The sequence below is a fragment of the Astyanax mexicanus genome, chromosome 5, assembly GCF_023375975.1.
Source record: "Astyanax mexicanus isolate ESR-SI-001 chromosome 5, AstMex3_surface, whole genome shotgun sequence".
Taxonomy (NCBI): Eukaryota; Metazoa; Chordata; class Actinopteri; order Characiformes; family Acestrorhamphidae; genus Astyanax; species Astyanax mexicanus.
The window spans coordinates 14,714,916-14,738,641 of record NC_064412.1 but is presented as its reverse complement, the minus strand read 5'-3'; the positions used below and the strand labels follow the sequence as shown (position 1 = coordinate 14,738,641).

At 39.6% G+C, this 23,726-nt stretch overlaps 2 protein-coding genes across 5 annotated transcripts in view; one reads left to right on the top strand and one right to left on the bottom strand.

The window, feature by feature from the left end:
- The window catches only part of LOC103043026 (metabotropic glutamate receptor 4), a 225,924-nt gene that overhangs the window by 57,932 nt on the left and 144,266 nt on the right, over nt 1-23,726 (top strand). The window contains exon 2 of one of the 2 annotated variants that reach the window (XM_007253294.4): nt 15,492-15,550. The exons of the other annotated variant lie outside the window; for it this stretch is intronic. The gene's annotated coding sequence lies outside the window, so the exon portion shown is untranslated. The remainder of the gene's footprint in view (nt 1-15,491; nt 15,551-23,726) is intronic. 2 annotated transcript variants of the gene reach the window in all.
- Nucleotides 5,352-9,834, bottom strand: LOC125802167 (chromobox protein homolog 8-like). 3 transcript variants are annotated; one of them, XM_049479298.1, is made up of 3 exons: nt 9,112-9,834; nt 6,456-6,707; nt 5,352-6,341 (listed from the first exon to the last, which is right to left on the bottom strand). In XM_049479298.1, the coding sequence occupies exons 2-3, from the start codon at nt 6,678-6,680 to the stop codon at nt 5,691-5,693; spliced, it is 876 nt and encodes a 291-aa protein (XP_049335255.1). In that variant the 5' UTR covers nt 6,681-6,707; nt 9,112-9,834; the 3' UTR covers nt 5,352-5,690. The 3 variants fall into 3 exon arrangements, with proteins under 3 accessions (XP_049335255.1, XP_049335253.1, XP_049335254.1); XM_049479296.1 differs by having other exon boundaries at nt 5,352-6,707; XM_049479297.1 differs by having other exon boundaries at nt 5,352-6,640.

Below are 23,726 nucleotides of genomic sequence, written 5' to 3'. Positions count from 1 at the left end.
TGAAAAATGAGCTGAAGAAAGTGGGCCAGCATTGAAGGGTCTTCTCAAAGAAGCATGTCCTCATTTTCAGTGTATAACATTGTGGTGCTGTGTAAAAAGCATAAAAAACAAGCTCAAAAAAACAGCCTGATAGTTCTCTTTAAAGAGCTTTGTTTCAAAGTGTGAAGCACTTAAATGCTGCCTTTGACTACAGTTGTCTAAACAGGCTTTACCAGAATCTAAGTGAAAAAATTCCAGCTTGAGCATAATGTGCTTTTATTGTTTCTCCTATCATGTGGAGTATGCAGGCTGCCACAGTGATATCACAGAGAAATTTCAAACGAAAATGTGTTTTTGCTGTCGTCTTCATCATAGCGTGCTTTACTGAAAAGCCTTTTTAAGCATATTTATGATTTTAATTGTGCAGCTTGTTTTCAAATATTTTTTCAGAGAACATCACAACTGTTCTTAATTAAAAGCATATTTTTTCTATTGAATGCACTTCTCTTAACAGCAGCACTATGCAATAATTGGCATTCCTTGCTTCTGGGTTCTCCCAACAGTCAAAATGTGTCAATCATTCTTTGAGCCAACCCTAAAGGACAAGCTTTTCAGATGCATTTTTTAACACAGGCCCCGGAATCTGAAAGTGAAAGAAGCATGTGGACAGATGCAGCTGGCGAGCACTTACATAATACAGTTTCTGGTGTGCTAAGAGGGGCCCAGGGGAGCAACCAATGTTAGAGACACTATTCTCTCTAATAAAAGTGACTTCAGTGCTAATATATTAGGGTAAAAAATCGACATGCTGTTTTTTTTACATGACATGGTTGTATCATATCTGTGGGGAGTGGAAAAGTTAGATAATAATATGCTTCTCAATGGGATGGAACATCTACATTGAACATGGAAAATCTTTTTAAGCATATTTATGACTGATTGCCAAAATATATTATATGATGTGAAATGTGGGCGGCACGGTGGCGCAGTGGGTAGCACTTCCGCCTCACAGCAAGACGGCCTGGGTTCAATTCCCGGCTGGGGCAACCCGGGTCTTTCTGTGTGGAGTTTGCACGTTCTCCCTGTGTCTGCGTGGGTTTCCTCCGGGTTCCTCCGGTTTCCTCCCACAGTCCAAAGACGGCACGTTCAGGCTAATTGGAACTTGATTGAAATTGCCCCTGTGAATGTGTCTGTTTGTTTGTCTGTGTCTGTCTGCCCTGCGATGGATTGGCGGCCTGTCCAGGGTCTATCCTGCCTTCCGCCCGATGCCTGCTGGGATAGGCTCCAGCCCCCCCTGCGACCCTTCACGGATTAAGCGGTTGACAATGAGATGAGATGAGATGAGATAATTTGAAATGTGAAAAAGACTAGGGGTGGCACGAGATCTCGCAAGATTATTTCTCGTCGATATTTCTCGTCAAGCTTAAACCTGTCTCGCGGGAAAGAAAAACAGTTTAGTGTGGACTTATTAAGAGGGATCTGGCAACACAGTAGCGATAGCAGCGAGTGTGGTGGCTGAGCAGTGAGAGCAGCTCTCAGCATAAGAGGAAAATTCGGGCATTTGCCTAGAAGATGCTTCTGCTACTTTTAAGTTGTATGTCCGGCTGCATTTTGGCTTTCCAGTGAAAACAATAAACGGTAACAGAGTGACCAACAAGACACAAACCATATGTAAATACTGTAAGTAAATCCTACACGTGACTGTTTCATAGGCAGTTGTACTAATCCCTTAGCTCTGTACTGTATTTACAAACATGTTCTGTCTCTTTTTGCACTTCAAGCATAGTCTTAATATGACTGGTTATGGTTATGCATAGTTAAATTACAAGAGATTTAGGTGAAAAAAACACAAACCGTAGGCTTAATATGACTGGTTGTGGTTTGCACTTATTATTTGCACTGTATAAGACCTATAAAAGTTTTATTTTTATTTTTTATTCTATATTTTTATTTTTTTTTAATAATTTTATTTCTAATTTTTCCCATTATCTCCCCAATTTACACAGCCAATTACCCAACCCACTCATTAGGACTCCCCCTATCACTAGTGATGCCCCAACACACCAGGAGGGTGAAGACTAACACATGCTTCCTCCGATACATGTGAAGCCAGCCACCGCCTCTTTTCGAGCTGCTGCTGATGCAGCATTACCGAGCAGCCAGCATGCTTGGAGGAAAGCGCAGCGGCTCGGCTCCGGTACATCAGCTCACAGACGCCCTGTGTTGCAGACATCACCGTAGGAGTGATGTGGGGAGAGGCACATCTACCCACCCAGAGGGAGCAGGGCCAATTTTGCTCCCTCTAATGCCGGCAGCTTGATGGCAACGCTGCATGAGCTGGGGTTCGAACCTGAGACCTCCCGCTCACAGTGGCATCGCTTTAGACCGCTGAACCACTCGGCGCCCCTTTATTTTTTATTCTTATTTCTATTTCTTATAAAATCAATGTGTGTGAGAAACCAGTCTGTTAAGTTTGCGTTATATGATTTTGTCAAATAAAACTCTAGTTTTCAAGCCATTTTTCATTTTTGACGTTTTCTTTAAAATTGTATTTTTAAATCTCGTCTCGTCTCGTTCTCGTGAACCCAGTATCGAGTCTCGTCTCGTGATATTAGTGTCTCGTCACACCCCTACAAAAGACCCTCAGTTACTGTGTAATTGAGGCACATCATCAGTTTTTTCATGAAATGACCTTTCCCATTAATGGCTCTGTGGTATCGCCATGCCAAGGGGCCATGCCAAAAAGTCTGAAAACATACTTTTCTGTGGATTGAAATATCAATATTATCTAACTCTCACATTCTCTGACATTATGTTATCCTCTGAATGCATTACAGAGTGAATGGTGTTCATTTATAACTTTGTTATAAGAATGTATCTGCACCGAGCTTCTGAATTACTTTAGTCTAATTGTTTAGCATTCAGATGAATCTATCTATTGGTGCACACTCCATTGCTGAGCTGTGAAGGTGCTCCACACTGCAGTCTGGTATCGACCTTTTCTAGCTCTGCTGATGTAAGGCATTTTATATACTGTGACATCCCAAGATCCGTGTTTTTTCTTCAGGCAAGATATGTGTCCCCTGCTACCCACCAAACCACAGCCTGCTGATGAAATATTAACCACCTCCACAGCTTATCTTTGTACAGAGTGTGGTAGAGTTCCCACTAGACAATGACAATGATTTATTTAACTCTAAAGACCCGTCTTCCAATTAGGGAGTCGAGAATGACACTTCTGAAGGTCACCGAGTCAGCATACTGTTTGTTCTGCTCAGTTCTCCTCAGGTACAGGTCAGAGAGGTAGAGTGTGATTCTTGCCGGAAAGTGCAAAAGGAGCTTCAGAGTATATCCTCAAACTCAGAAACACTAGAGGTGCCTAAAAGGGCTGTTTGAAGCCATGCCATAGAGAAGAGCTGCATTCAGTTCCCTGAAGATCATTTCAGTTGATTCAGTCGTTTCTTCAAGATCCGTTTTTGTAAATGAGATATGTGAAAATAAGGAATCTCTAACCATTAAAATCTCCTTAAAAAAATCCCAAGGATTATTATTTTTATATCGTGTTACTAAAAAAAGAAGTGGATCAAAGTTTCTATACTTAGATGATAAAAGGTTAATAAACAGTTCAGTTCAGTCTAGCTACTTAAAAAAATATATTATACTGTTAACCGCATGTTCTTCGAACTAGGGGTGTGCCATATCGTTTTGTACACAATAATATCGCAAATATTTTTGAATATCGTGAACAATATTATACCCTGAAATATCACCCCACCTCTAATTATCACATCAAGGTACTACTTTATTCTATGAGCGGGAGGTCGCAGGTTCGAACCCCCGCTCATGCAGCTTTGCCATCAAGCTGCTGGCGCTCAGAAGGAACACAATTGGCCCTGCTCCCTCCGGGTGGGTAGATGGCACTCTCTCCCCACATCTCTTAGAGTGATGTCTGCAGCACAGGGCGTCTGTGAGCTGATGTATCAGAACCAAGTCGCTGCTCTTTCCTCCGAGCACGCTGTGATGCTGCTCGGCAATGCTCAAAAAGAAGCGGTGGCTGGCTTCACATGTATCGGAGGAGGCATGTGTAAGTCTTCACACTCTTGGTGTGTTCGGGCATCACTAATGAGTGGGTTGTGTAATTGGCCGTGTAAATTGGGGAAAAAATGGGAAAAATTTTAAATAAAATTATTTAAAAAAAGGTACTACTTTTTTTGCTGTTTTTAGCAAAAGAAAAGTGTACACTGTTCTCATTTCCCATTATATATCTACTAGAGACTAGAGATTATATCTACTAGAGATTATATCTGTCCAGTATCGTTTATTTTACTTTAATCCTGGATATATGTTGATATATGGAGTGCACTTTTAGTATCATGACATTCTGGATCATTGACTTCTGTTACAAATCTGATAAAATTCTTGTACTTTTTAATATCTCAGTTAGGGGTGTGCCATATCATATCAGATTGTGTGCAATAATAAAATCAAATTTTCATTTTATTGCAGTAGTGTATAGTTGATTTTTTTTTTTTATTCAGTGTTTTGTCATATCGTTATCACGAAAATATCATAAAATATCGTGATATTATTTTAGGGCCATATCTGCCCACCCCTAAATTGTACAACATATCACATCAATCTCTTCAAAGCTTATAAAGCTTTTAAAAAAGAACACAGGTGATCATGGCTATAAATCCCACTGATTTGGGCCTGTGCCCTACATTTGGCAGACCTCACTACCAGAAGCACACAGCTGGGTGTTGACAGCATCAGCCAAGATGACTCACACTTTAGTCCCCACAGAGATAGATGGGGTTGTGTTCTTTGCTCAAGGGCACAATATGAGTAGGTAAAGCAGAGTGTTATTAGGTTAATTAAATCTTGCTTCTGCTTTCTAAAAGTGTTAATCAATGGTCAAAGCTTGTAGGTGGAATGTTAAGTAATAGCCTAAAGCTTTAGATTCATTGCTAAGTGATATCATAAAGGCAAAGACTGGTTTATACTTGCAATGTGTCACACACATGAATCTTTTTCTTATTATGTGGCAGAGTGAACGCGGACAACAAGCAAGAAAATTGAGACCTTTGATTGCAGCAGAAACTAGGAAACACAGGCAGCTTTGATTCATGCTGAAAGTAGGCATAAATGCGAGAAATGTTTCTGTCATAAGGAATGCACAGTCATCCTACCGTTATTTACTCAGGCCTCTATGAGTTAAGTACTTTGCTTTTAAACACAGTTTGTTATTTTCTTATTATTACATTATAATTTAATGACAGTTAGCAACATCTACTGCACTGCTCCATTTACAGATAGTTCTTTACCTTGTATAGAACTGTAACGCCAGACAGGTAGGAGAGACGCACGCCGAGTAAAAGGTAAAGGCGGGTTTATTTACAGAGTTGTAAACAGAGTAACACAGCCAGAGAACAGGTTGAACAAGACTCACACTGGAAGCAGGAATCGTAATACAGGAGACAGTCCAAGATCCAAAGCCAGAGAGACAGTCCGATAATATAACAAATCCAATAAGGGCAAAGACAAAAGGCAAAATCCGTAATACAGGCAAAAAGATCATAACAAAAGGGCAGACAGAAAAGGGTTTGGAATAACGCTCAGTACGCAACATGAGTCGGCAATACCTCGCGAAGAACAGACGTTAACCGAACCCTATATATACAAAACATGGAATTACTATGAACCGGAACTTCTTAGAATACAGGTGACTCTGAACGGGGGAGCGTAACGCGATTGGGTGAGAGTGAGCGGCTGACGGTGACGTCATGGCCAGTGGGATTTTGGGAAATAGAGTTCGGGTGTGTGAGAGGAGATCCTAGAGACCTGACAGTACCTCCCCCCGAGGAGTCCGAAAGAACCGAAGGACGAGGACGACACACAGGAACCGCCCCTCTCCGCCCGGAGGCCCGACGGACACGAGAACCCGAAGCGGGGATAGCCTGAACAGGAGCCCTGGTCCTGGGACGACCCCTGGTCCTGGGACGACCCCTCCTGGAGCCGCGGACGGAACTGAGAGACCGAGTAGCAGCAGACCTATAGCGCCTACCCCTTCCAGGGTCAGGAGACCTCCTCCTTGGACGACCCCGAGGGCGTGGTGCTGGACGAGACGGATGCGACCGATGGAATTCTTCCACCAACAATGGGTCAAGGACGTCTGCTGCAGTAACCCAGCTTCTCTCCTCAGGTCCGTAGCCTTCCCAATCAACCAGGTACTCCAGGGCTCCCCTCCTCCTTCTGGAGTCTAACAGGCGCTCCACCGCGTAGACGGGTCCACCATCCATGAGCACAGGCGGAGGAGGCAGCATCCCATGCGAGGTCTCATCCAGCGGACCAGGGATAACCGGCTTAAGTAAAGAAACATGGAAAGAAGGACAGACACGATAATTAGAAGGTAATTCAAGACGGTATGTAACTTCGTTGATTCTTTTGATTATTTTAAAAGGGCCAATAAACTTAACTGATAATTTTTTGTTGCCTTCGGGGAGCCGGAAATCCCTGGTAGATAGCCAAACGCGATCTCCTGGGGAGTAGAGCGGGGCCTCACGACGATGACGATCAGCCTGCTGTTTGTGTTGTTCTAACACGGCTTCTATACGTCTGTGAGTCTCCTCCCACACCTCCTCGCTACGGCGCATCCACTGATCTACTGCAGGGATATCAGAAGGTTCAGCTGACCATGGCATGAGCGGAGGTTGATAACCTAGGACACACTGAAAGGGAGTCAACTTAGTGGAAGAGCTGATAAGAGAATTTTGAGCCAATTCAGCCCAGGGGAGATATTGGGCCCAATCATGAACATTGTTAGAACAATATATACGTAAGAATTTCCCTAGTTCCTGGTTCATCCTTTCACACTGACCATTACTTTGAGGATGATAACCGGAAGACAAACTGACAGAGACACCCAACCTACTTATGAATGCTGACCAGACTTGAGATATGAATTGAGGACCGCGATCAGACACTATATCCTCGGGAATACCAAAAATACGAAATACCTGATTAAACAGGCTTTCAGCGGCTTCAAAAGCGGTGGGTAATTTAGCGAAGGGAATGAACCTAACACCCCGTGAGAAACGATCAACGACAGTCATAATGACTGTATTCCCCATGGAATCAGGAAGATCTGTAACAAAGTCTACTGCCAAATGGGACCAAGGTCGAGCTGGAACTGGTAATGGTACTAATTTACCGGCAGGTAGAGTACGGGGAATTTTACATTGAGCGCAAATGGTACAAGATGATACAAACTCATGGATGTCTGAACGCATGTTTTCCCACCAAAATCGACCCTCCAATAATTGATAGGTGCGGGTCTCACCGGGATGTCCAGAAGATGGGGAAGTGTGAGCCCATGTGATTAATTTATTTCTACACTGATTTGGTACATATGTTTTGTTAGGTGGGCATTGTGCGGGAGGAGGTGTAATTTGATTAGCTTGACTAATCTCCTCCGAAATTTCCCACCTGATAGGAGCCAAAATTACCTCTGGTTTTAGAATAGTGGTGGGTTCTGAGATGACTGAATTATTTTCATCATAGATACGCGAGAGTGCATCAGCTTTAGTGTTACGGGACCCTGGTCGGTAAGTAACAGTGAAATTAAAACGAGCAAAAAACAAAGACCATCGAGCCTGACGTGAGTTCATGCATTTCATGGATTTCAAAAACTCTAAATTTTTGTGATCAGTGATAACTACAAAGGGGTGTAAAGCTCCCTCCAGCCAATGCCTCCATTCCTCTAAAGCTAATTTAATGGCTAAGAGTTCGCGGTCCCCAATACCATAATTCTGTTCAGCAGGAGAAAGTTTATGAGAAAAATAGGCCACAGGATGCATTTTACTGGGTGAGCCTAATCTTTGAGAGAGTACAGCCCCCACTCCCACACTGGAGGCGTCAACCTCTACAATGAATGGTTCTTTAGGATCAGGATGTTTTAACAGAGGGGCAGAAGTGAACTTTCCCTTAAGGGTAGAAAAAGCATCGTGCGCTTGTTCAGACCAAACTAAAGTTTTAGTATTATGTCGCAACAAATTAGTGAGTGGTGCTGCTACTGAGCTATAATTGCGTATAAAACGTCTATAGAAGTTGGCAAAACCCAAAAATCTCTGCAGTTCCTTTACTGATTTGGGAATGGGCCAGTCTACTACTGCCTGGACTTTATTATTGTCCATTGAAACTCCCTTAGCATTAATGATATATCCCAGAAAAGAGATAGAGGAGAGGTGAAATTCACATTTCTCAGCTTTGATAAAAAGTTGATTTTCTAGCAGACGAGATAGGACAGCGCGGACCTGGGGAATGTGTGTGGTCAGATCGGATGAGTAGATTAGAATGTCGTCTAAAAATGCAATCACAAACTTTCCTAACATGTCACGTAGGACATCATTTATAAAGGACTGGAATACGGACGGGGCGTTTTTGAGGCCAAAAGGCATAACTTGGTATTCATAGTGCCCCCTTGTGGTGAAAAAAGCAGTCTTCCACTCATCTCCCTCCCTTACTCTCACTAAGTTATATGCACTACGAAGGTCCAATTTGGTAAAGACAGAAGCCCCACGTAATTGTTCTAAAGCTACAGGCACTAGAGGGAGAGGATACGGGTAAGTTTTAGTAACTGCATTAAGTTGTCTGTAATCTATACAAGGTCGAAGACCACCATCCTTCTTTTTTACAAAAAAGAATGATGCTGCAACTGGAGAAGTGGAATGACGAATAAAACCCTGAGCCAGGGCCTCCTGCACATACTCCTCCATAGCTTGTTCCTCAGTCTGAGTCAAGGGATAAATGTGAGATTTGGGGGGTATTTGATTGTCAATGAGATCAATAGCGCAATCGTAAGGACGATGTGGTGGGAGTTGTGTGGCACGAGATTTGCTGAAGACTTCAACAAGATCAGAGTATTCAACTGGGATATGTGCAAGAGACTCAGGCTCAGGACTCTCAACAGTGGTAGACTGGACTTTTAGTTTAGGAGCAGTAATACAATGTTTATGGCAATATGGAGACCAGGACATAATTTCATTATTAGACCAGGAAATCAATGGATTATGTTTTCTCAACCAAGGAAGACCCAAAATAACAAAATAATCAGAGTCCATCATGACAAAAAACCTGAGCTCCTCAGAGTGCAGAGCGCTGACGTTCATTCTGACAGGAACGGTGACGTGGGAAATGGTTCCCTGTCCAATTGGTTTCCCATCCACAGCAGACAGTTTGACAGGGTTATCCAGGGGTTCTATTGGGATCTGGAGTTGTCTGGCCAGTTGGTGGTTCACGAAGTTACCCTCGGCACCGGAGTCAATTAGTGCTGGAAACACAAAAGGAGAAGCAGACTGGCAGAGCAGAACAATAGATATGCAGATAGATTTAGAAATCATGTCAGAGTATAGACCGCTTACCCCTTTAGCGTGTGGAGAGGATTCCACACGCTTTCCCGAGTATGTAGCAGGTGGCTCGTATGGACGGTCCGGGTTGCCATGGAAACCATGGGAGAGCCCACCGCGGGACAAGCCAGGAGTATTATTGTTATTTAATACTCGGGGGGGTCTAATCTGACAATTCCGCAGCACATGACCAGTTCCACCGCAATATAAACACAAACCGGCTTGGATGCGTCGTTGCCGCTCCTCTCTCGATAGTCTAGAAGCGTCGATTTGCATCGGTTCTTCTGGAGCAGATGAAATGGCAGCAGGTCGAGGTGAGGTGGAGAACCGGGGAGTAAATCCAGCAGCGCGGGGGGTAAATCCAGAAGCGCGGGGAGTAGCCAGGTGAGCCGCTGTAGGAGTGTTCTTTTGACCAACAAACGAGTTACGTTTCAGTTGATCCAGTCTAATAGCCAGGTAAATCAAGTCATTCATGGGAAGACCGTCATCCTTACAAGCTAACTCGGTTAAAATGTCCGGATGTAATCCATTACGGAACATAACGCGCAAAGCTGGCTCATTCCATCCACTACCCGCCGCTAGCGTACGGAATTCCAGCGCATAATCCGCAACAGAACGGTTTCCCTGGCGTAAACGAACCAATAACTCCCCCTGTGATTGTCCTTGATGAGGGTGATCAAAAACCATCTGAAATTCGTTCAGAAACTGTTCATAGGTGCCATTCTCTACCACTGGCCAGATAGCAGTAGCCCAATCCAAAGCCTTGCCGGTTAAACGTGAAACAAAAAATGAAACCCGAGCTCTGTCGGTGGCAAGTTGGAAAAATATAGCGACATCTGGAGCAAAAAACCTCTACACAGATCAGGGGTGCCGTCATATTTATCCGGTTTGCTCACGGAAAAAACAGCTGCTGCCGGGGCTGGATAAGCTAAGCTAGCCGGGGCCTGGCTAGCGGGAGCTAAGCTAGCTGGGGTGGCTATGCTCAGCTGGGCTAACTGAGCAGAGATACCCTGGAGGCTAGCGGTTATCTGGGCTAGCTGGGAGTGTTGCTCGGTTTGCTGGGCGGTGAGAGCGCTAACAGAATGAGTGAGACCCTCGAACAGCTGGCTATGCTGCCCGAGCAACCTCCTCTGGTTATCTACAGCCTGTTGTAAATCCTTAAACTCAGCCATCTGTCTTTGTGGCGAGGTATTATGTAACGCCAGACAGGTAGGAGAGACGCACGCCGAGTAAAAGGTAAAGGCGGGTTTATTTACAGAGTTGTAAACAGAGTAACACAGCCAGAGAACAGGTTGAACAAGACTCACACTGGAAGCAGGAATCGTAATACAGGAGACAGTCCAAGATCCAAAGCCAGAGAGACAGTCCGATAATATAACAAATCCAATAAGGGCAAAGACAAAAGGCAAAATCCGTAATACAGGCAAAAAGATCATAACAAAAGGGCAGACAGAAAAGGGTTTGGAATAACGCTCAGTACGCAACATGAGTCGGCAATACCTCGCGAAGAACAGACGTTAACCGAACCCTATATATACAAAACATGGAATTACTATGAACCGGAACTTCTTAGAATACAGGTGACTCTGAACGGGGGAGCGTAACGCGATTGGGTGAGAGTGAGCGGCTGACGGTGACGTCATGGCCAGTGGGATTTTGGGAAATAGAGTTCGGGTGTGTGAGAGGAGATCCTAGAGACCTGACAAGAACGTTTTTATACCCTTATATATTTTATATTGTTCTGTGTTTAATTTATGTAAAATATGTTTCTTATTGTATTATATTGTTGCTGCTGGATGCCTAAATTTCCTTCGGGATAAATAAAATATCTATCTATCCATCCATCCATCCATCCATCTAGTTCAAATGATTTCAACTTTTGCATACCGCAAACAATGCCATTTAAACAAAGCCAGTACGCAGATGCTTCTTCATATTTGCATTCTTCTTCATATTTATGACTTTTGCCGTCATACGTTTTGCAGCATGTTTTAAAATATTTATTCAATGATATGAACTGACAAAATCAGTTCAAATCTATCAGTCACTAACTGTATATTTCACTTTTTTCCTGATGACATAACCTTTCCTATAAATGGTGTGTGGTATCATCATGCCAAGGAACCACAGTGTGAATAGTTTTTATTAATTTGTAATAAGTGTGTAGCTGCACAGGATTTGTACTTGATGTTAAATTCCAGCCGAAAGCTGTAGATACAATAGATCCAATGTTAACTGACAGAGTAAACCCTAAGGCCCAATATTAGATGATAGCCCAGAGCTTTAAGACCAGTGTCGATTAGTGATGGTTTAAACCTGTAACTAAAAAGTTTTCAAAATGTTTAAAAATGTATTATGCTGCCTCCTGGAATATGGCTATGATGCCACCTGAAAACAGCATATGACTGTCTGTGTATTACAGCAATTTCGCTTGTTGCTGTAATTCAGTGAAAAGTGATTTTGAGTCTTCTTCATTTCTTCGTTTCAAAGGGTTTTCTCTCCTGGGTTTCATTCTGTCCACAGGGGGTTGTGATGGGTTGGCCACCTCTACAATGACTCAGTTCATAAAGACTGCCCTAATGGAGCACTTCTTTCACTGTCTTTTCTCTTGCTCCCTTGTTCTCAGAACAAATTCCACCATTACAGAGCAATTCAAGACTGAAGGCTTGTTTAGTAAGTCTGTTTATGTGATGGTAAAATCAACTCTGCCTGTCCTATTCAACAGTTTTCAGCAAAGCATTTTGGATCAATTTGTCCAATGTGATTTAAAAATGTTAATTAGTTCATTATACATTTTTAATGCTGTACACAATCAGGCTTTTTCCAGATATTCCTTAATTTCTTATTTTAAGTAATGCAAGCTTTTTAACAAACTTATTTTTTTTACGTTAATTGAGCACTACTGCATTAGGAAAACGTTTTCCAGTCCCTCTACAGACTTCTCTATAGATATTTTAGTTAGTCATGTGACTTATCTAACTCATCAGCACTTGATTGCTAGATCAGCTTCACCTGAGTTCTAATTCAGATCAGCTCTATTGACACACCTCTTGTTTGCTCACTTGATTAGGTCTCGCTCTGGTTTTGACCCTAATTTGTACCTTAATTATGTCTTGTGGATCAGCCCGCCATATTAAAGCCTTTCATTTTTTTTTTTACGTGAGCATCTAATTCCAGCTTGAGATGTTACAGTAAGTAAAAATTCAACTTTTGTTATGTGTCAGCAGTAGGGGTGGGCGATATGGCCCTAAAATAGTATCACTATATTTCATGGTATTTTTATGATAAGGATACTCTTGGCGATATGAGAAAACACTAAATAAAAAAGAAAGAACATACTACTGCAACAAAATAAAATTTAAATTTTATTATTGCAATCAATATGATATGGTACACCCCTAATTTAGATATTAAAAATACAAACATTTTATCAGATTTGTAACAAATGATACTGGACAGATATAATCTGTTTCTAGTAGATATATAACTGGAAATGAGAACAGTGTGAATTTTTCTTTTGCTAAAAACAGTAATAAAAAGATAGTACCCAGATGATTAGAGGTGGGTGATATGGCTATATATATGGTTAATATTTCAGGGTATAATTTTGTTCACAATACTAAAAATGTTGGTGATATTATTTGTGTATGATATGATATGGCACACCCCTAGTCAGCAGTGCAGTGCAAACATTTCCAGCAGCTACAGGTAATGATCTGTTTACATCCAAATGATCACAGATATCTGTGATTTTGATATTGGCATGACTGTTGATGTCAGAAGGACTGGTTTGATAGAATATTTATAGAACTGCTGATCTCCTCAGATTATCTACAAAACTGTCACGCACGAGTGTTTACTCAGAATGGTGTAATAATAAGAATTATTAGCATTAATAACCAAAAAAGTATAAGAGCAGGAAAACAGACAGAAGTGCATTATTGATGCGAGAGGCCAGTGGAGAACATTCAGAGTGGTTGGAGCTGACAAAAAGGTTACAGTAACCCACTCTATACAACAGTACAACTACTCTGTACAACTGTTTTGAGCAGAAAAACATCTCATAATGCATAACCCGGCAAACCTTGAGGCTAACAGAAAGCTGAGGCTGCAGTGGGCACAGGCTTGTCAAAACTGAACGGTTGAAGACTGTAAAAATGTAACCTGGTCTGATGAATCTTGATTTTTGCTGAGACACACAGATGTTTGGTGGAGGTGGAATAATGGTATGGGGAATGTTTTCTTGGCACACTTTCGGCCCATTAATACCCATCAATCAAGTGCCACAGCCTATTTGAGTTTTGTTGCTGACTTCGTGCATCCCTTTGTGGCCACATTTGCACACCTTCTAATGATTCCTTCCAGCATAATAATGCAAATGTTGTCTCAAACTGGTTTCACAAATATAATGAGCTCAGTGTTCTTCAGTGGCTTTTGTAGCATGAAAGTGCTATTAAACATTCTGCAGGAAGTGACTGACAGAATCAGGATGACATGGATCAAGTTCTACAAGCCATGCTTCCGACGTTATGTGTAAACTGTACCACAAATATGCTTTGGGAACAAAAGTATTTTATTCGTAATAATGTGTTTGCTGAGTGTATATGGATATACACCAGTCAAGCACAACATTATCACCACCTCCTTGTTTCTACACCCATTATCCCCTGAGCATGTAGGAGCACTTTGTAGTTCTGTAATTACAGACTGTAGTCCTTGTGATTCTCTGCATACTTTATTATCCTGCTTTCATCCTGTTCTATAATGATCAGGATGTCACAGAAACACCACAGAGCAGCTATTATTTAATGGGAGGATGTTCTCCAAAAGAAGAAAAAAAGAAACAAAAGAACTAAAAAGAAGCCACCAATAGCATTCTCTCTACTACCCACAGTTGTTCCCACTATAGCTGCAAAAACAGCAAAAGCAAACCACCTGGCCTTTTTTTCCTCCTCGACCAGAGCATGAACGTCAGACCAGCTGTTTGCTGTCCTCCACTTCAGCAAAAAGATGCTCTACATAGAAGCTGCAAATAATGCATCTATTTCCTATTATAAAGCTACGAGTCGTCTCTCAAATATGACATTTTTGTTGTTGGTTGAAGAAGGCGACATGTATATACGTTTCAGTGTGCGCATGTGAGGCGTTTCAGAGACAGATTCATTCTCATTACGCACAGATACAGCTCACTTGCATTCGTGAATGTGCACCGTCAAGATAGCATTATCCAACCTGAGCAAAAAATCTGATTTGAGCAATGTGGCTTGTAATGTGAACGTAGCCTAGTAGAGTGGAGGACAGTGAGTGGACACTGTCTTTAAAAACACCAGCAGCACTGCTGTGAATGATCCATCTAACGCACTGTGGTCGTCCTGTGGGCTCCTCACCACTGATGAACAGAGTGAAAGGAGCATGATGTATAATGTATGTAGAAAAACAGAGGGACTAAAATAAGTACTTAAAGAACTACAATGTGCTCCTGTATAATCAGTGAAGATGAAAAAGTAGAAAATGGAAAGGAGGTGGTCATAACATTATGCTTGGTGTTGTGCTTGCATATCGTCGCTGTCTCCATTTTTGTCGATTTTTTGTTTACTATATAATTTGAACAGACAATCTGTCCCTTACACTGTGCCAAAATTTCTTGATGAACGGACCAATAGGAATTCTTCAAAATTACCTGAAATAAACTCTTTTTACATTGACTTCTATTGAAAGTTTAGAAGGTTTTTTCTCTCTCCTGTAAAGTTGCTGTTTTGGAGATATACACTTCATATATGCTTCTGAAACTCAACTAGTCATAAACTTTTTTTATACGAGTACAGCTTACATAATACATACATACATACATTTTAGAATTCTGTCACATAGTCAAATCTTATTTTTGATAAAATACTACTGTAGGCTGCTGTACATCTCCTGCTGTATATCTTCCTTCCCATTGTGAATGTATACATCATCTGCTACATGTCGAATACCTTGCATGCTTTTATTTTTAGTATTTTCATATTCAGGGCTGAGGGGCTGAGAGAAAAAACCTAGCCTGCATTATTTGACACTTCTTTCTTCTCCTGTAGTCACTAGTGTTCTCTTCTCTCTTCATTACAGTCACACCATCTGTGCAGCTTCTTCTGGAGCTCATAGCTCAGCTGCGAAACAGAGAACAGGTATGACCTCCACTCTTCCGTTCAGTCTGCAGTGATTAAAGTGAATTTGCAGTGAATGAACTGGGACAAATGACTTGCCTAATGGAAATATGGAGTGTATTCAAAGGAGCATGTCACCTTCAGTCTGCTCACAATGGATATACATTAGATCTCCTAGATTGTGAGCTCCTCTTTCAGCTCACCTTCTCATACTCTAGCACAGACATCTACTTTTTTTTTTCTTTAATTTGCTGAGAGATTGAAGAGAGATTGTTCCTTTAAGATCAATTACAGCTGATGGGACCGTGTCAATCCACTGTGCTCACCGAGGCAGAGAAAAAAGGAGATGTCTTCAAAAAGGAAGGTGCAGATGACAGTTGTAGATGGAACACATATAGCAGAACTATATCTATATCTTCAAAGCAATCGCACGCCCAAAAGTCTATTTTAATCGCTTCCTATCTTAGCACGCATGCATTTAATCAGGATGTGTGATGTCTGTAGCTTTGTGGTGGGCTATAAAGCTAACAGAGCAAAAAAGCAATAGAAACTACCAACAAGCTATCAGTCTATCTCCAGCTTTTTACTTTATATAGATAAGAGAAGTACAGCCATAAAATGTCAGAAACAACTTAATTAGAAATTAATTTACATTTTAACTAAGCTTGAGGCACATTTTTATGATGCTAACAAAAGGCTAAGAGCTTCCATTACTAATGACTTACTAGCCTTGTAGCATCAGTTTAAAAGGAAAGGGCATGAAGAGAAAAAAAATGGTTAAATTAGATTTTTGAAGAACCCTCCAAAAATAAGAGAATTTCATTTGGTGAGCATTAGATTGGTTCTCTTCTATATATATATATATATATATATATATATATATATATATATATATATATATATATAATTCCCATTGAGACAGCAATTTAGGCAATTTGAGCTCTTTTTGTTAGATGACTCCTCGTTCACAGCCGGAATTGCTCTCTGTTTAGAAACTTGGAAATGGAGCATGAATGCATATGAATGATAATGGATTAAAGGAGGTTAAGCAGACATTAATTGTCACTGTCTATAATGACCATATGCGACACACCCGCAAGCAGTTCATATGTAGATACGAGAACCTAATCTTATGTGAGAATCCAATTTTATCATTTTTATTTTCCACATACTCCACATTTAGACGCAGAAGTGGATTTAATGGCTGTGCGGTTGAGCAGTAAAGGTGGAAAATAGGTAGTGACTCACTTTGAAGATGACAAAGCCTCAAAGCTTTAATACTGCAATCAAAGAAATCCCTACAAAGCATTTTGGGTCATAGGATCAACAAAAGCACAAAGCACGATTGATTCTGCTGGTGATGTGTCCCATCACTTCTCTCTAAGATGAATCTAAAATAGATTTTGCAGGTCACTTCTTTCAGTAGATTTGTAGAAAAATACCATTATCTTTCACCTAGGGTAGTATTCTGACTACTGCACCCTCTCTAAGGTCTAGTATATACTATGAATTATAAAGTATTGTGAATTATGAAGTCTATATTGATTCTTTGACTCTTCTACTTTTAATTTTAAATTAGTTGCTGGAGCATAGACCACCCCTTCTAGGTAGGAACCTTAATGATTTACCAGAATCAGAGAAAATTCAGTGTTTCGTCCCTATTTTAGCCAAACAAAAAGGGAGAGTCTGTAATAAATTAAGCACATGCTTTAGGGAGGAGACACATTCAGAAAGGGTAGGTTCATGTATTATTTGTATAGTATTGAGTATTGAGATTTTCTTCCTGATTTCAAACCACAATTTACAAGTGTTGGAACTCACGTTTGTGCCACAGTTAGTGTGTGTTCTGCACAGCTTCAGTGGTCTGAGAGAATGATTGTTGGTGTGTGTCCCTGTGAGCATGGTGCTTTTTTGTGTAAAGAAATAAATGCGAAAATCATAATTTTGCATCTAACCATGAGTGTATAGTTGCAGTTACAGTCTAATTCACTTGCATTCAAACTATAAGGCATTTACAACCAAATAGTCACTGACCATTGATGATTTGTGTAATCATTGGATAAACAACTAAAAAATAAATTTGGGAATTTGGAATCACCAATATTATAATTATTTTCAGGGAGCCTAATGCATAGGAGCTATTTTACATAATTTAATTGGTGTATGTGAAATAATTATTTCTAATATTATTTACGTTTTATTTATTCATTTGTTTGTTTGTTTGTAACACAAGGCTTTTTGTATTTTCAAAAAGATTTTTTTATATTTTTTGAGAAAAACAGTTCAGTGGAATTACTGCCCATGATTAAGTTAAGTTTTTTTTTTTAATAAGCATTTTTAGGGTGGTGTCTGGTTGCTTACAAAATGTGAATTTTAGTGTATAAAATATAAATTAGCTTTCCTGGATAGGTTCTGAACCAATTCATACCACGACCAGAAAATACAGTAAGTAATTAAATATTTTAATTAAATATTAGCAGTAGGTTAAAATAACTGGTTAATAATTTACTAGAACATTTTGAGTTAATTAAATCTTCCAAATTAACCAAAATCTCAATTTACGTAAATAACTTGACATACATTATGTCATATTGATAGCTAAATGTTATTATATTATGTTCTGGGCACATCTTATATGATCTTTTCCCCTGTGATTGCACACAAAGCATATTATATGTATTTTTAATACAAATTGATCTGCATTTATCTGCAACCAAAGGGAATTTCATGTTTTTAATAACATTGCTTCTAGGCTTTTGGGCTGTGATGTATTTCATGTTGATGTGCATGAATAGTGATGTGCAGGCCTGAGCACAGACATTTTGAGCTTAAGGGTAATATGGCACTGTCAGTGTGGATGAAATGTAATTAAATGTAATTTCAGTTAATGGCAGTGTGTGTAGTGGAGGTGGTTTCACATGAGCCGGGAAGTTATCCACTACCCTATAAAACAGCTTCAGCTCATTCAGTTAGAACTCAATTAGCAGCAAAGTCTGTGGGTAATAGCGGCCTTTTAAACCTGCATCATGTTTAGATGTTGTTTTAAATAGCCTCGCATTTATGTGTGCGGATACATTTTGTTGAGACATTATCATCATTTTATTGACAGGATTTTTGATGTGGTATTGATGCATGAACCTTATTATGATAGGTTATGTATTATGATGAAAGAAAACTTGACAGTTTGAAAGTTGTAGGAATGTCAATTGTAACGTTAGCTGAAACACAACGGAATGAGTGTTACATATTACATATAAACATATTGCTCATATCACAGACCCTTTATTTCCATTTATAAATAAGGATTAATCTACAGTTACAGTAGATACAAGAGTCACGAGTGTAAGCAGTTGTGCGTATACTGCTGCTTTACATACACAAATGAAGTTGGATTTTGGCTCAACACTGATCTGTTTTTTATTTGTTCTTGAGGGTGCTTTGATTCTGGTCTTTCGTACTTTTCAATTTGGCCCAAATTATAATATCAGGCTTGAAAGATGCCATAAACCATGGTCTGGACCAAATAACCAAAATCTGATCTGACCAAAAGACGTGGCTTCGGTCCAGATCAACTGAACCATGGTCCGGTTCGTGTTTTCTAGATGTTTAAGATTTTCGGACCAATTACAGAAAGTTGAGACAGATAACTAAAAAAAAGTCTTACTTGAAAGTGTATTGGTACTGTGCCTGTACGTTTTATTAGGAGCATATGCAGCTGCTGTTTGCGTGCGATATTTTCAGAGAGAGGGTTATTTCAAGTTATTTCACAAACACTGACTGTGATCTCACTGTGTAGTGTAGGGGGAGGGTCACGTTTTAGGTAATGAGTGATCTTTAGCTGCAGGTGCGTGACCCTCCCCCTACACTACACAGTGAGATCACAGTCAGTGTTTGTGAAATAACTTGAAATAACCCTCTCTCTGAAAATATCGCACGCAAACAGCAGCTGCATATGCTCCTAATAAAACGTACAGGCACAGTACCAATACACTTTCAAGTAAATTACCTGAAACAAACAAACAAAAGGAGAGGGTGGAACATATGGACTGAGCTTATATTATAGTCAGGGGTGAATTTCTTCCAGGCTCTCTTATTAAAGTACAGTCCTGAAAAAAAAGAAAAAAACATTTTATAGTCCCTTCAGAAGCCCTGTTGTACGTCTTTGAAGTTTCATGCACTCGAGGAGACGTCTCATGCGCATTCTATTAGTAGTAGAGGTGGGGGAGAGGCGGAGAAAAAGAGAGCAAAGGTGAGATCAAATGAGAGATGGTCCACTTGGCTCAGTATAGGGATTACAGGCAGCTGGTGGAACACTGCTGTAGTATCTTATACTGGATTAAAGCTCTCATCAGACTTCAGAAACATTTATTTTGAAACGAGTTGCTCTAGAAACAGTAAACACATTTAAAAAAACACAGCATTAAGTTTCTCCATGTCATGCCATCAGCTACCAGAGCCCTGAGAGAGAACAGTCAGCCTTGCTCTCTGTCTGGATGGGTAGATGGCGCTCTTTCCCCACATCACTCCAAAGGGTGATGTCGATCTGTGAGCTGATGTATCAGAACCGAGTCGCTACGCTTTCCTCCGAGAGCGCTTTGGTGCTACTCGGCAGTGCTGCATCAGCAGCAGTTCAAAAAGAGGCGGTGGCTGACTTCACATGGTGTTCTCACATGGTGGTCCCTCCTGGTGTTGGGGCATCACAATGATAGGGGGAGTCGTAATGAGTGAGTTGGGTAATTAGCCATGTAAATTGGGGTGAAAATGGGAAAAAATTGAAATAAAATAATAAAACATTTCTCTCCATGTCAGTCTGCTTCCCTCAGTCTTTATTTTATTGGCTAAAAATGACCAGCTCCTCTGTAGCCTGACTACTGAGTAGAACATTATTTAATCATTACATTATTACGACATTGTTTATATGATGCCAAAGTAAATATTGATACCTCCCAAAACATGTGATTTTCTTTGAGTTCTGTTTTCCTTTAGAACATATCTCCACTATTACTGGATTTTATAGAGGCCATGTCTAGGTAATGCTTTCCTGAACTTTTTTTACAATAGAGACAAAATTTATGATCTTTGTATATCTTTTGTAATATTTATTATGCCAAAAAACAAATATTTGCAATTGTTTTAATACCACTTCTGTAATACAATGTACAATTGATACACATGCTTTTGTTAACAAGCTTAAGAATTCAGAACAGTGAAAGAACCATGCTGACTGAAAGCCAGGGTAGAGTAATGCTACACAAATGCAGTATTACACAGTGCGTGTGAGGGTTCTTATGCTCAGGTCACCAGGAATACACATAGTGCAGTGGCTGGTGCTTCAGGCCTGGAGAGCCAATGACAGAGATGACATTTTTCTATTATAAATTAGGGTGCCATAAAAACGATTTTATGTCTGTTATTTAAAGATAGACCCGCTACATAATGTTTCTTTACAACACATACTATATATATATATATATATATATATATTGTTTTCTGCACTGTAGCTCAGAGGTATGCTAGACTATTTATATTAGTATAAAAGTAGACAGTACATAAAGCTCTTTATAAATCTCTCTGTATTTAAATGTTGGATATACAGCTCTGAAATCTGAATCAGTTTCAGAATTTCAGATTTTGCTATTTACAGGTATATGTTTGAGTAAAATGAAAATAAAATGATGTGAAAACATTTCTCCCAAATTCCAAAAAGACATTATTTTCATTTAAAGCATTTATTTGGAAAAAATGAGAAATGGCTGAAATAACAAAAAAGATGCAGCGCTTTCAGATCTCAAATAATGCAAAGAAAAAAAGTACATATTCATGACGTTTTAAGAGGTCAGAAACCAATATTTGGTTGAATAGCATTTTTTATGCACCTTGGCATGTTCTCCTCCACCAGTCTTACACACTGCTTTTGCATACTTTTATGCCACTCATGCTGCAAAATTTCAAGCAGTTCAGTTTGGTTTCCTCTTGGTTTCCTCTTGATTATATTCCAGAAGTTTTCAATTTGGTAAAATTATTTGGTAATTATTTTTTTGCAGAGCTGTATGTTAAAATGTTAGTAGTGATATAAAAACAAAACAAAAAAAGAAGACAGCCTCATGCAGAGGGATTTTTATTTTATAACTGATATTAAAGATGGCCCTTTTTTATGACATAAATAAAATGATGCACTATGTCTGATTTGCAGTGATCAGTTTGTTCTATATACTATGTAAACATCCTTGTTGAAACACGCTGGAGAATAAAGTTGTGAATTCTGTTTTGAAGCTACAGTGAGTGACAAATGGCAGAGGCTGACACTTTCTGTCATGTTCTAATGACATCCATTACCACTGTGTGTTTTGACTGCAATTACATGCCAATCGGTTACTGCACAGACACTGAAGCTACTGTCGTGCCCAGATGAAATAAAACAGCCTAAGACATTTCCAGTGTTCTCTACAAAATGAAAACGCTTGAGTGCACAAGAAAAATGATATGTTAGGTGTTGCGTGGGCATAAAAACACATGCTTGCTGTTTGGTTAATTGTAGGTAACGTCTCCCAAATTCAATCTATAATTTAAGCATCTTTCTGTGTGATAGCCATAGCACATAGCAACTAATAGCCATAGCACTAATAGCCATAGCAACTGCACAAAATGATTTATACAGTGTTTTCTTGTTTGTTAAATGCTCTTTTCATTCTCGCTTGCGGTAAAGGTACATTGTGTTAACAGCCTACAGTTTAGAGGCTTACAGAAGTCTCAGAAATGTTCAGTTTTTGAGGACTTACATAAAAAGCATAAGTTCCACCTCAGAAAGCAGCTTGAGGAACTATTACCATAACACAATAATGTTTACCAAAGACACTTGAGATGCTCTGCTGTGACACAGGATGTTAATCAGTGTTCATGCAGTTAATTCAGCCATAATTAATGGTTAAAATGTATGTGTGGTAGCTAACACTCCATCAATTTTCTATAGGTTATAGCAAACTTTAAAAGGACCTATGTCATCAAAAAATCAGAGCTGTTTGCTGAAGCAACATTCCATTTTTGTTAAAAGTAAAAGGTGAAAAGACATAATTTTCAAGTGATTGAAAAGACATTTATGTGAGAACTAATGCTGCATTCCATTTAAACTTCAGTCTCGAGATTTCCTTGTTCCAAAATGTCTGATTTCCTATTAGGCAAGCCATAAGAGACTCACCAACTCACCAGCTCAGAATCCAAGATGACTGCACCGCTCATCAACAGTAATAAAAGCTGCAGTATTATACAATTTATTAGCATTTCTACCTCATTAAATCATGTATTTTTAACATACTTTTCTATTTCTGGACATACAGCTCTGGAAAAAATTAAGAGACCACTTCAGTTTCTGAATCAGTTTCTCTGATTTTGCTATTTATAGGTTTATGTTTGAGTAAAATGAACATTGTTGTTTTATTCTAGAAACTACAGACAACATTTCTCTTAAATTCCAAATAAAAACATGTGCAGAAATGCAGAATGAGAAATGGCTGCAATAACAAAAAAGATGCAGAGCTTTCAGACCTCCAATAATGCAAATAAAACATGTTCAGAATTATAAAGTTTTAAGAGTTCAGAAATCAATATTTGGTGGAATAACCCTGGTTTTTAATCACAGTTTTCATGCATCTTGGCATGTTCTCCTCCACTAGTCTTACACACTGCTTTTGGATAACTTTATGCCACTCCTGGTGCAAAAATTCAAGCAGTTCAGTGTGGTTGGATGGCTTGTGATCATCCATCTTCCATAATAATCCAGAGGTTTTCAATTTGGTGAAATCAAAGAAACTCATCATTTTTAAGTGGTCTCTTATTTTTTCTTTTTTCCAGAGCTGTGTATTTTTCATGGCATTTGGATGCGATATACTACGTAATACATTGTTATGACATCATTCCCAGCTCCGACATCCAACATCCTGGGTAAATGGAAGGCAGCATTATAAATGTGTTCTTTTTTTAACCACTTACACAAAGACATCTTTTCAACTTTTACATTTAACCAAAATGAAATGAAATGAGTTACAACAAACAGCTATGATTTTTTTTTTCAACGTAATTTTAACGGCATAGTGCTGTGGGGGGTGGGGGAGTACATAAAAGAGAGAGAGGAACAGAGAGAGAAAGAGCAGTTCTCAGCAAGATGCAATGAAATAAATTTAAACAGAAAACCGAAGATAAG

Excerpts from the sequence above, each read along its gene's own strand:
- LOC125802167 (XM_049479296.1), bottom strand. The coding sequence starts at position 6,680 with ATGCCATGGTCAGCTGAACCTTCTGATATCCCTGCAGTAGATCAGTGG.